At 35.8% G+C, this 12,920-nt stretch overlaps 1 protein-coding gene across 1 annotated transcript; it reads right to left on the bottom strand.

The window, feature by feature from the left end:
• Positions 1–6,887: 6,887 nt before the first annotated feature.
• Positions 6,888–10,017, bottom strand: LOC109797111 (BTB/POZ domain-containing protein). Its single transcript, XM_020357029.3, has 2 exons — positions 9,633–10,017; positions 6,888–7,562 (listed from the first exon to the last, which is right to left on the bottom strand). Exons 1-2 carry the CDS (start codon positions 9,945–9,947, stop codon positions 7,095–7,097), a joined length of 783 nt encoding a protein of 260 aa, XP_020212618.1. The 5' UTR covers positions 9,948–10,017; the 3' UTR covers positions 6,888–7,094.
• Positions 10,018–12,920: the final 2,903 nt, after the last annotated feature.

The following is a 12,920-nucleotide window of genomic DNA, read 5'->3' as shown; positions in this document are numbered from 1 at the left end:
ATGTTGTTCATTTTAAAGTGAGGTCGAACACGAACCTCGAACATGAAAATCCGGGGTCGAGTACGAACCTCGGGACTCTCAGGATAAGGTCGAATTCAAACCTTAATTACGTTGTTCATTTTAAAGCGAGGTCGAACACGAACCTCAAACATGAAAATCTGGGGTCGAGCACGAACCTCGGGACTCTCAGCATAAGGTCGAATTCGAACTTTAATTATGTTGTTCATTTTAAAGCGAGGTCGAACACGAACCTCGAACATGAAAATCCGGGGTCGAGTACGAACCTTGGGACTCTCAGCATAAGGTCGAATTCGAACCTTAATTACGTTGTTCATTTTAAAGCGAGGTCGAACACGAACCTCGAACATGAAAATCCGGGGTCGAGTACGAACCTCGGGACTCTCAGCATAAGGTCGAATTCGAACCTTAATTACTTTGTTCATTTTAAAGCGAGGTCGAACACGGACCTCGAACATGAAAATCCGGGGTCGAGTACGAACCTCGAGACTCTCAGCATAAGGTCGAATTCGAACCTTAATTACGTTGTTCATTTTAAAGCGAGGTCGAACACGAACCTCGAACATGAAAATTCGGGGTCGAGTACGAACCTCGGGACTCTCAGCATATGGTCGAATTCGAACCTTAATTATGTTGTTCATTTTAAAGCGAGGTCGAACACGAACCTCGAACATGAAAATTCGGGGTCGAGTACGAACCTCGGGACTCTCAGCATAAGGTCGAATTTGAACCTTAATTATGTTGTTCATTTTAAAGCAAGGTCGAACACGAACCTCGAACATGAAAATCCGGGGTCGAGTACGAACCTTATGCTTCTGTCCAAGGTCAAGTACGAACCTCGATGCTTCTGTCTAAGGTCGAGTTCGAACCCTAATTAAATAATCTATCTCAAACCTGAGGTCGAGCACGAACCTTGAGTCTCTCGTTAAAGGTCGAGTTCGAACCTTAGCTAAACAACATATCCCAAAATTGAGGTCGAGTTCGAACCTCGACATTTCCGAGGTCGAGTACGAACCTCGATGCTCCCGATAAAGGTCGAGGTTAAAGGTCGAGTCCAAACCGCTAACCTGAGGACGACTTTGAACCCTGGCAAAGCACACCCCACTCTCAATACCGGGGTCAAATTCAAACCCCGGCACGACCAACTTACGGTCGAATTCGGACCTTTACTCCAGTCTAGGGTCATTTATGAACTTTCACAACAATTACTTAGTCAAAATTCGAGGTCGAATACGAATTTTAACACACTCAGTCGGGTTCGAACTCCCACGAAAAGTCCTACTAAACAAAAACTAAGGCCGACCTCGAATCTCGACTTCACCAACTCAAGGTAGAAGTATCACCATATACAAAAGCATATAGCAGACACCAAACATGTGCCTCAAACAGCGCGAACAGCCAAAATTGAACGCAAATACGGACAAGATAAAGAAAAATATATATATACAAACAAAGTTCTCAAAATTTGGTACATCAATTTAAGCCAAAGAAAAATAAATCCAGCTATTACAAAGGCGGCCTAGGCCGAAGCATCCCCGCCAGAACTGTCGTCAGCATCGTCCTCCTTGACTAGCCTCCCAAAGCGGACGACTTTCTCCACATGCATGGAAGAAAAGTCGAATCCGGGAGCAAGAAGCCGAGCCTGACGAGCAGCCTTTTGGAAGCCCCTCTTGTGTTCAACCACAACGGAGCGTTCGACCTCCGCGAGCCTCTTGTCCGAGGCTGCCCTCCCCGCCACCAGCTCCGCGAGCTCCGCCTTCAAGGTGGCAATTTCGTCCTCACGGCCACCAAGAAAGACCTCGTTACGGAAGCGCTCCTCAGCCGCCGTCGCCAACTCGCCCTTAAGAGAGGTCACAATGTCCTCCAGGGCCTGTACTTGGCCACGACTAGAGGTCACCTCATCCTCCAAGGAGCGAGCGTGGCCTCGAGAGAAGGCGACGAGCTCCTGCAGCTCCCCTACATGAGAGGCATAAGCCTCATTAGATCGCAACGCAATCTCAAGAGACTTCTGCACCCGGGAAAGGTCTCCACGCGCAGAATGGAGCTCAGCCTCGTGCCGCTTCGCCTCACCAAGGGCTGCGCTAAGAGCTTTATTCTCTTCCCTCAGGATCTTGTTTGCCTCCTTCCAAGGTTGAAGTCGGCCCCTCAACTTGGCCAGGTCCTCTTGCTGCTTAGCCAAATCCTCTCGCTGTTGGCCCCACTTAGGCTTCTAGTGGCTCACTATACCCATCACTCTCTGCAACATGACCTGGACAACATCAAGGTTGTCCTCGGGACCGACCCTGTCTATCAATCCCCGGTCCTCGGAGCTCAGCGAACCCTGAGGGAAGAACCCCTCCACAGTCACCCCCGCGCTCCACAATGAATCCATGTCGGCAGAGGCGCTCACGTTATCCAGCCGCACCTTATCTATACCCTTCCCAAAGCAATGGGATAGGTATTGAGTCCGGGCAGGCCTCTACGACGAGCCCGCTTGCGGCGCCGAATCCGTGGCAGAGGACGGTACTCCCCGCTCAGCACCTAAAAAGTCCACTTTAGGGACCCCCGGCCCCGCCTACAAAAAACCAGTCCCACGTCAAAAACAAGCAATGTGATGTACGAGAAACCACGGAAACAAGAAGACAAAACACCACCCACCTCAGCAGCCTGGGCGACCAGCTCAGCGGCCTGCACCTCAGGTTCCACGGTATTTCCTGCCTGCAAAAAATCACCCAGATCGGACAGCCGGATAACATAACAAAAGGCAAAGGGAAAGTCCGAGAAAGACGATACTCACCACCTAGGCAACTCGGGCAGCCTGCCCGGCAGTCCGGGCCTCCACCTCGACGGCCTGCACAGTAGGCTCAGCAGTCTGAGCCACCTCTTCAGAAGCCACCTGGGGTGGTGGACTCTCAGTGAGACCCACCGCATCAGCATCAGCGGCCTTGGAGATCACCTCCTCGGCACCTGGAGGGGCTGAGGTTCCCTCGGCCTCTTTCCCCCCCTCTTTCTCTTCCGACTAGCCTTCAGGGGGGCAACATCCTCCTCCGGAGGCTCAGGAACCTCGAGCTCGGTAATGTTGTAGCGGTACTTAAGCTCGCGCCACAAGTTTTTCCCCATAATGCCTGCAGATAAGAAACAGAAGCACGTCAGTAAAAGGCAACTACACAAGCCCGGCAATCTATTGAAGCGTGCAATACTCACTCTCTAGGCCCCTCTCCCTATAAGGCGAATTTGCAAGCGACAGAACGAGCTTGCAATCCAGCGGACGAGGGAGCGTGGCAAGATTCTTAATGGCGGCTGCCTCCGCGGCCGTCACCTTCTGATCTCCTAAGCCGTGAAACCTAGACGGTTTGGGATGCCAATAGAACGGAAACCTCGGCAAACCGCCGAAGTAAAACACCTCCTCTTCCAAAGGGTCAACACCCACGAGGGCGACCCGGAAAAACTCCTGCTTGAAATTTTTATACGATTGGGAGTAGGGAGTAAACAAACCCCCATCCCTACTCCCGCTCAAGGACAAAATTCCATAAGGCGGAACGCCCATCTTCAACTGATAAAATTGAAGAAAGACGCGAAGAGACACCTCTATACCTAGAACTGTACACAGAACCTGAAAAGCCCTCAAAAAACCCCAACTATTGGGATGCAACTGGCAAGGAGCCGCGTTGATGAAATTCAAAAAATTGCACTCAAACTGAGTGAAGGGAAGACAGACACCCAAATCCCTAAAAAAGATTGATATACATAGAAATGGGGGGGATCAGTAGACCTCCCCATGTACACGCCCTCATCGGCATGACAGGGCTCAAGCCGAATCAGGTGGGAGATGGAGGAATCGCAAACCCTATGCGCTCTCCGAAACGCATTCACTTCGAGGAAAGAGCGAAAAATGCTCTGAGCCTCAGCCACCTCGCGTTTGACCCAGTCATAACCAGGAACGCCTGGCTCCGGGCCCCTAGGTGGCGGCGGATCTTTCTCCTCAACAGTGACCCTTCCGGCGGCCACCGCCTTGCCACGCGCCTTGCCCCTGGCAGACGCAGAGGATCCGACACCACTTCCACCGGCCATGAAAAGAGGGAAGAAGCAAATAAAAAGGAAGTACCTGGTACTCCTCCTCAGAAAACAACCCTAACAAAGAAGGGGTTACCGGAAACCACGACGGAAGCACAAAGGCAAGAAAGCAAGAAAAGCTCTCGTACTCGAGAAGTCAGAAGAAAGACAAAGAGCAAAAACTAAGAGGCGCGAGTGGAAGAAAAGGAAAAACTCTCCCCCAAAATTCAAAACCGACGCGACACGTGTCGGCTGAAAAGCACAACTGACAACACATTTATTGCAAAACCATCATTACACAACCGTCACTTCCCTTAACGCGTCGCTCGAACGCCTTCGGGAAATGAACAGTCGTGACACATGGCAAACCTTCGGACAAAGTATAGCGAAAAGTCGCTCCCCTCCAATGAGCCCGGTCTTAACTCCTCGACCTACGGCTTTCGGAGCTCGGGGGGCTAGTGTACTAACTGTATTTTGCACCCGGGCTCCTAGCCCGGATTAGTAATGCAAATAGGTGACCTCGGGCACGCGGTGCATGACGTCAGCCCGGTATTTGAGCAAATCATACCTGATTCCGAGGATCTCGTCCCAGACCAGATCCGCCCTTCAATTATATCATATCATATCATGATATATCTTATCTCAAGCCCAAAAGCCCAAGGCAAACCTAGATCACCTCAAGGTACGTGCATTATATATATGAGACTATTACTCATGCAAACCCTAACTTTGGCATTAGAGTCTCTTTTGCAGGTACCTCCCCCATCTTGGAGCACTAATACATCAAACAAAGGAGGCTCACCGATCTTACTGGACGGATCACCCCTACGACCAAATTCCGGTAAGAACAAAATTTAAAAAGAAAAACTACGTTGAGAAGTCGAATACCTGATTTCTCACTACATACAAAATTGTGGCATCTTCATAAATAATAAATGAAATGTGACATTTCAATTATTAAAAAAAAATTATGGCATTGTGACAAAAAAAAAAATTCTTAATTCTTATGTCTGTTTTTCTTTATCATATTGTTTATTATTTCTTATGCTTTTTTTTTTTTTTTTTGCTTTATCTTTCTTATAAAAATTAATGTACAAATTGAATAACATTTTTTCATGTAATTTCTTTTTAACTGGTCATCAAAATGGATATTTATATATCAATTCTATTTATGAAGACATGACATGGTATTACAATTAAACATTAAGAAACAAAAGAATAATTGAACTATATTATTATCAATTCAATTCTCCAACTTGCATAACCCACAACCTGTTAACTCAACAAGTTTGATTGGTAGTCCTTTTTTCCCCTTACTTTTAGTCATAGGTATTGATCTATGTTGTTTTATTTTTGGTTCTTTGTTCATTAAAACTTATTTTTATTTAGTGTTTTAACTTGTATAATGTACAAAATAAATATTTATTTTATATAATTAAAACTCATAATAAGTAAATAATTTTTGTATATAAATTATATTATAATTTAAAATTTAGAATATTAATTTTAAATATATAAATTATATTTTAGATTTATAGTAAATAATTTATATTATGACATATAAAATTATTTTTAACCATGATAATTTATTTTACAAATAATAAATTTAATTTATAATTATATGAATTAAAATGGATAAAAGGTTAAAGAACCTGTAAAATTGCTATTGTAAAAAAATTCCTAAAATCGTTCAATAATTATAAAAATACTCTTATTTAAGATATCTATTGTAATTTATGTAGAGATGATTGTATTATAGACTTATTTTATTGTTGTTAATAAATTTATTTATTATTGTATTGTATACTATTTTTAAAATATTATTATCAATAGACTCATTAAGTACACGAACTTGAACATTTGAATTATTACTATTTTTATAACAGTTTTAAATTATATTTAATTATAAAATTTGAAGAAGAAAAAAAAATGAATAAAAATTTTATAAAAAAAATTAATGGATTGACAAAATAATCTAGTCTATGCCATATGGGTTAAATTGAGTTGGATTGAGATTTCTAACCCAATAAAAACAAATTTAACCTAACTAACCTTATTTTTTCAAGTAGATTGAAGACGAGTTGAATTGGTCATTTGAGACTCACCTTTTATAATCTTTGTGACATATACACTTATGTAAATAGCCTGTATAGTAGTAATTTATGATATTCTATACTTGTCTAACAGGTAAGTCAATACTTACTAGTGAGCTAATTTGACTAACTTCTTACAAGTAACTTATTTTATGACTATATTTTTTTTTTTTTCGTGCCTGGAGTATCCACTGGACCACAGCAATGATTAATCTCCTCGCTACGTTGGAGACACCTTAAAGGGTGAGATAGCTGGCCCCAAGATTTAACGTAATTGCATACACAAGGCAGGATTCGAACCCCTGACCTTGCTTAAGCGTGAATCAACTCCTACCGCTGAACCACACACTTGGGGTTATAACTATATCTAACTTGATACCAAATTGATCCATTTTATTTTATTGGCCATCATGCCTAAACAAATTAACTAATTCTTTTTCAAGCCACATTTTTGGAACCCAAACCGAACTATTTTTTACTCTTCTACACTTAACTCACTCGAATTCCCACATCTCATTTAGCAACATCATTTTTCTTATCCTTGATTTGGCAGAAGCATGTCTTATTTCGTTTCACTTATTCCTTTTCCATAAATCCCTTCACCCACTCCTAAAGAAGTCAGACAGCAACAAGGGCACTGAAGGAGCAAAGATGGGATTTCAACAGTTGTAACATATTTTGAAGGAACAACAACGAATCTCCAACGATGATCACCACACTAATAAAAATTAACAATACCTGATATACAATCTAATCAAGAACTAAAATTTAATCCAGAAAGAAAATATTATAATAGAACAGGTGGTGGGTCCAATTGCATGTTTAACTGTAGTAGTAAATGATAATAATGTACAATTAAAATACTACCACAGACTAATCAGTAATCATCAATCAATAATATAATCCTAGCTGAAGTATCACCCCAGCTTAAAACAGAATTGGCTAGCTTCCTTAGCTCTGATCCTGTAACCTAAAGGCGCCTGCAGTATTTAATTGTCTGACAAGATATGTTTCATATATTTCCACAACAAGACGAGGATGACTGTCCACCAGCTCCGCATAATATTCATTTTGAGTGAGGCAATCCATGTTGTCCAAGATCACTGCCAAGGCCGCATTTAGTAATTGTTTGCAATTGTATTGATATGCGAAGGCATAGTTTGCAATAGCTTTATCCCAATTCATTTTGGCGATCAAATACTTCTCACAGTATGTCTTAAGATGCTTCACCTGATACTTCTCTCCTAAGGCCAACAGGTTACAGGCCATTTGGTTATCAAGGGATGCTTCAGCAGTGTATAAATAGTCAACAAAAGCACGAAGGGTATCATATGATACATCTGAGATCTTGATGGTGCCACTCCGGCTTTCCGTCATATCATTCTCAAGCATTGCTTTGAAAACAGGAGAGCGACTAACCTAGTCATATATAAAATATTTTCATTAAGAACAGCCAAAACACATGAATAAATCAGAGAAACGTTAATATAGTAAATCTAATCAAGGATGCCTAACTGCAACAGAAAGCAAAACACAGAGTATGGTGCGATGGGATTTGGATTCCCTGCAGTTTGTTTTTCAACTGAACAAAATCCACACCCTTAATTTTATATTACTAGTTAAAATTAAAATTTTAATAAATATATGACACCATTGAATTACAATTGCAGGGTATCCTGGTCTGGAGCGTTATGTCCCTCGTTTATTAATTAAACAAAACAATCTGGGATTAAAAAATTTCATGTTAAATTTGGGTAATCAATACATATCTGAATTGAGACAATTCAATGTGGTATGCAACACAAGATTCTCGAATCCAATCTACATACAGCTTCAGAGTAAATCCACACGTCACTCATTGTCAAAGATTTCAAAAAGAAAATTAGAAAAACAAAAATACGAAAGGGAGAAGCCAAATTTTGATTAGAAAACCTCACTAATGCAACCTGCTAGTTCAGTGATTGATACTTCACCAAGGATTGTCAACCATGTACCAACACTTTTTTTAACCCAATTTGTTAAGATGAAGTTTAAATGTTTAATGCATTTCCCCGTGTTACCTGCTTGTTCAGTAATTGATACTTTACCAAGGATTGTTACCCAAGTACCAACACTTTTTTCAACCCAAATTTTTAAGATGAAGTTTAATACATTTCCTCCTGTCCAGTTAACAGGACGTGGTAACTATAAGTTCAAATAAATAATTGAAGCAAGTTATTCATCAGTTTGTTTAAAAGTTAGCCTTTCTCAACTCAATTGATCATTATTATAGCATATTATAATACTACTTCACTACTATCCTGAATTTGGACAACATAGGTAAGGTAACACAATCTAGTATAGCATGCAATGTAAAAGTCTACTGTCATCAGCTTAAAGTTTGATCTTTCTCAAAGGGTCATTAGATATCTCACATTAAGTATTGATATGATCAAAGTAGTATATATAAGTGGAGAACAACCCTCACTTTACAAGCTAGTTTTATAGAATGATTAATCCAAATTTGCATTCATTAGATGGTATTAGAATCTATCTTAATACTTGTTGCCAAGTCTATCAAGTTGTTATCAAAAGCAAGTAAATGCTCAATCACGTAATCTTCACACTCAAGAAGTTCAATTCTTAGTTTGAGAGGTGTGTGTTAGAAGTCCTACATCAATTAGTAATATAGTTGAAATAGTATTAACTATTAAGGAAACAACTCTTATTATACAAGTCAGTTTTGTAGATTGAGTAAGAGTCTAAACTCAAATCAACATTCTTGAAACCCTTTAGCAAAACAAGCCTTGTGTCGCATTTTGTATGCAATTACACAATACAAAGTTTGTAAAATTGAATTATGTCTAAATCTACATTCATAAGATGATATTAGAACCTATTCTAACAATTGTCATAAAGCCAATCGAACTGTTATTTGACACATGCAAATATTCAGTTCTACAAACTTCACACTAAAGATGTTTAGTTCTCGGTGTAAAGGGAGTTTGTTGAAGATCCTATATCAACTAATAAAAACATTGTATATAAGTGGGGACAAGTGGACAATCTTCATCTTACAACCATTTTATAGGGTGGAATTAGGGTCCAAATTCACATTCTTTAAGACCCCTTTAGTAAAACAAGCCTTATGCCACATTCTTTAAAACCCTAAACTCCTTAAAATCTAAATCTTATCTGCTCTAACTTATCAACACAAGAAATCCATCCACGTTACAGCTTAAAAACACAAGCTTCATCGTAGAAAGGCAAATTGATCTCATAAACCTTCCACGCGTAACTTCAATTTTTCGAATACATAAAAAAATCAGTCGAAACGAGGATCAATACTCAATCACACAAGGCTAAATCACACCGCGGACGCTGTGCAGTGTTCTCCGATCACGGTCACCACCGCGAAGACTAAAAAATCGGAGCACATCACATATATATCCTGTGGCAATTAACTCCTAATTATGAATTCACAAAAGATAAAAGGAAAAATTGGCTTACCAGAATGTGCTTGTGAGCGGGGATAGGAACAGCGGAGGAGTCGTCAGCGGGAAGGAGAACGAGGTCACCGGTGGAGGGATTGAGAAGGGGAGAGGGGAGAGCGAGGAAGGAGAGCTTGGCCTTGAGCTCTTCGATCTCGTGGCGGAGCTCCTCCTCGGCCTCGTTGGCCTCTTGATAACACTCCTTGCACGTGCCGGCGTCGTCCGCGTCGTACTCCTCCTCGCACGAGAGGCACCGCATGATGAAGTCCTCCAAGTCGTCGCTGTCGCTGCTCGTCTGCAGCGTCGCTGGCGCCGTGCACCGCCGCGGAGGCATTCTTTTCCGGTTATGTCACACTGCTGTCAGTCTCCGAATCGCTAACCAGTCTTGTCTTGCTTATATAGTCAAGGCCTCAAGGAATAAGTCGATTCGTTTCCTAAATACCTCTTCATTAATTTAAATAAATAAATAAAAGTATTGTACTTATTATGAATTTTAATCATAAATATTTATTGCCTTAAATATGTTTTTAATCCCTCAAATTTAGGGTAAATCTATTTTTAATCCCTCAAATTTAAAATTTTTGTTTTTAGTCTTTATAATTTCAAAAAAAATCTTAATTTAGTTCTTATATTTAAATTTTGTTAAGAAATTTATCAAACATTATTGTATAAAATTTACTTATTGGTGTTCCTATTAGTGAAAATATCACATTAAATCCGGTTGATATTACATAACTGTCTTAATTAGTCACTTTCAAATATGTTATTGGTGACCTAAGGGACTAAAACAAGATTTTTGAAAATTACAGGGACTAAAAACAACAGTTTTAAATTTGAGGGACCAAAAGCAACTTTACCTTAAATTTGAGGGACTAAAAATATATTTAAGCCATATTTATTTATACTAAATTTTAATTATAGTATAATTTATCTGTTTAAAATATCTATATATTAATGAATTTATTTATAATAAATATTTATTATATAGTTATAAATAAATTGAGTAAATAATTATTTTAATCTTAAATTTGGATAACACTTTTATATTCTCTAGAATTAATAAAATTTTGAAAGTACATATTGACGATCAAAATCAATTAAAAATAAAAATGATAATGATAATATATATATATATATATATATATATATATATAATCAGAAATGAAAATGATAGTAATAGATAATTAAGTTTGAAGAATTATTTACATTATAAAAAAGTTATTTGATACTTTCAGAAATAGGAGACATTTTCATTTTAAGACTAAAATAACTATTTATTTTAAATAAATAAAAATAAGTATTTATTTTGAATAAATTAGAATATACAACCTGAGACTCAAATTATTATTCTCATTAAGATATTCTCAATACTTTATTATTCTCATTAAGATATTTTAAATATTTTTTAATATTTTTATTTGGATACGTATTTCACCATTATTTTTGTAACTAATTATAATTAGTTATTTTGTTTTTCTTAATATAATTTCTCAATCCTTATATATTAAAGATAAACTTCTATCATTCTTGAATGAAAGTATTTTTAGGAATTTTTCTTCAACGAGAGAATTTGTAAAAAGAAATTTAACTTCTTATTTAATTTAATTTTTATTTATCATAATTATTTATAAATTAAATATTAAAAATTTTAAAAAATTATCAATAAATAAATTAAATATTTATGTATAATAATTTTAAATATAATTTATATATATTTAGTATTTACAAGTATATATAATTTATTATAAATTTTAATCAACCTATCAATCCATATATACTAAATATGAACTTCTATCTTATGATAGAAGATTTTTAGGGAGCTAATTTTAAGAAATTTTTTAACTTTTTTTCTAATTTGATTTTTATTTATCATGATTATTTATGAATTAAATTTTAACATTTTTTAAAATAAATTATAAATATATAAAAAATAATATTATATTATAATATAAATTATTTATCATAATTTTATAATATATTTTTAAAAATATATATTTATACAAATTTTAAACATAATTTATATGTTAAAACTTATTATTTATTAGTATATATAATTTATTATAAATTTTACTAATATCTAATAAATATTTAATCTGTATATTGCGTAAACTACAATACTAATATATATTATACACAAATCTCTAGAGTATTTTTAAAATATTTCTTTGACAAAAGGACTTATAAAAATTCTTTTAATTTTTTTATCTAATTTAATATTTTAAAATAAATTATCATTAAAAAATAGTATTATGTTATAATATGAATTATTTATCATAAATCTTAAATATAATTTATATACTTAAAATTATTTTTTATATATATTTTAAATATAATTTATTTATTCAAATATAATATTTATTTATATATTTTATTTATTATAAAATTTAACATATATAATAAATATTTAGTTTGTGCACTTTACAGACTAAAATATTAGTTAAAAGTATATTTGAATTAAGGATTTAAATTGAATAATTTATTATTTTTTAAAAAAAATTCATATATTTTGGCATTAAATATTTTGTTTGGTTGAAATATTTATAAAAAAATTTAAAATTTAAGTATTTGTGAAAATTTCTTAAAATAGTAAAAATTTAAATTCTAAAAAAAGAATTTAAAACTTTTTATTCTATTTCTTTCTTATCTCATTTACATATCTTTTATTCATCTCTCCTATCTCTTAATTATTGAGAATTTAAAAATATTTTTTAAATTATAAAATATTATCTAATTTTAATTTTTAAAACTATTAAATATTTAAAAATTAACTAATATTTACTTTTATAAAATTTAGTCTTAAAATCTTAGTATATATATATATATATATATATTATCAATTTTATCATGGTGAGAATCAAATTATTGTCCAAACTAAGAATCAAATTGAAAATTTTATCTTAGTTTCACATATTTAGTAGCTATTAAAAAAAACACACAATCCTTTTTAAAACAAAAAATATATCTCTCCTTATTACTAATAACAAATCCCAAAGATACCACATGATCAGTACAAAATATGCATTTTTCTAAATTGACATACAATTGTTCTTTCCTAAGCACATTCAAAACAGATTGCAAATGCTCAGCATGCAAATCAAGATTAGTGTTATAGATAAGAATATCATCAAAGTACATCACAACAAATTTACCAATAAACTTCCTTAAAACATGGTTCATCAATCTCATAAAGGTACTAGGCGCATTAGTCAAAACAAATGACATAACCAACCATTCATACAAACCATATTTAGTTTTAAAGGCAGTTTTCCATTCATCACCTTCTCTAATCCTAATCTGATTATAGTCA

The sequence above is a fragment of the Cajanus cajan genome, chromosome 6, assembly GCF_000230855.2.
Source record: "Cajanus cajan strain Asha chromosome 6, NIPB_CcT2T_4, whole genome shotgun sequence".
In the NCBI taxonomy this organism is placed as follows: Eukaryota; Viridiplantae; Streptophyta; class Magnoliopsida; order Fabales; family Fabaceae; genus Cajanus; species Cajanus cajan.
This window is presented reverse-complemented; position numbering and strand designations above follow the sequence as displayed.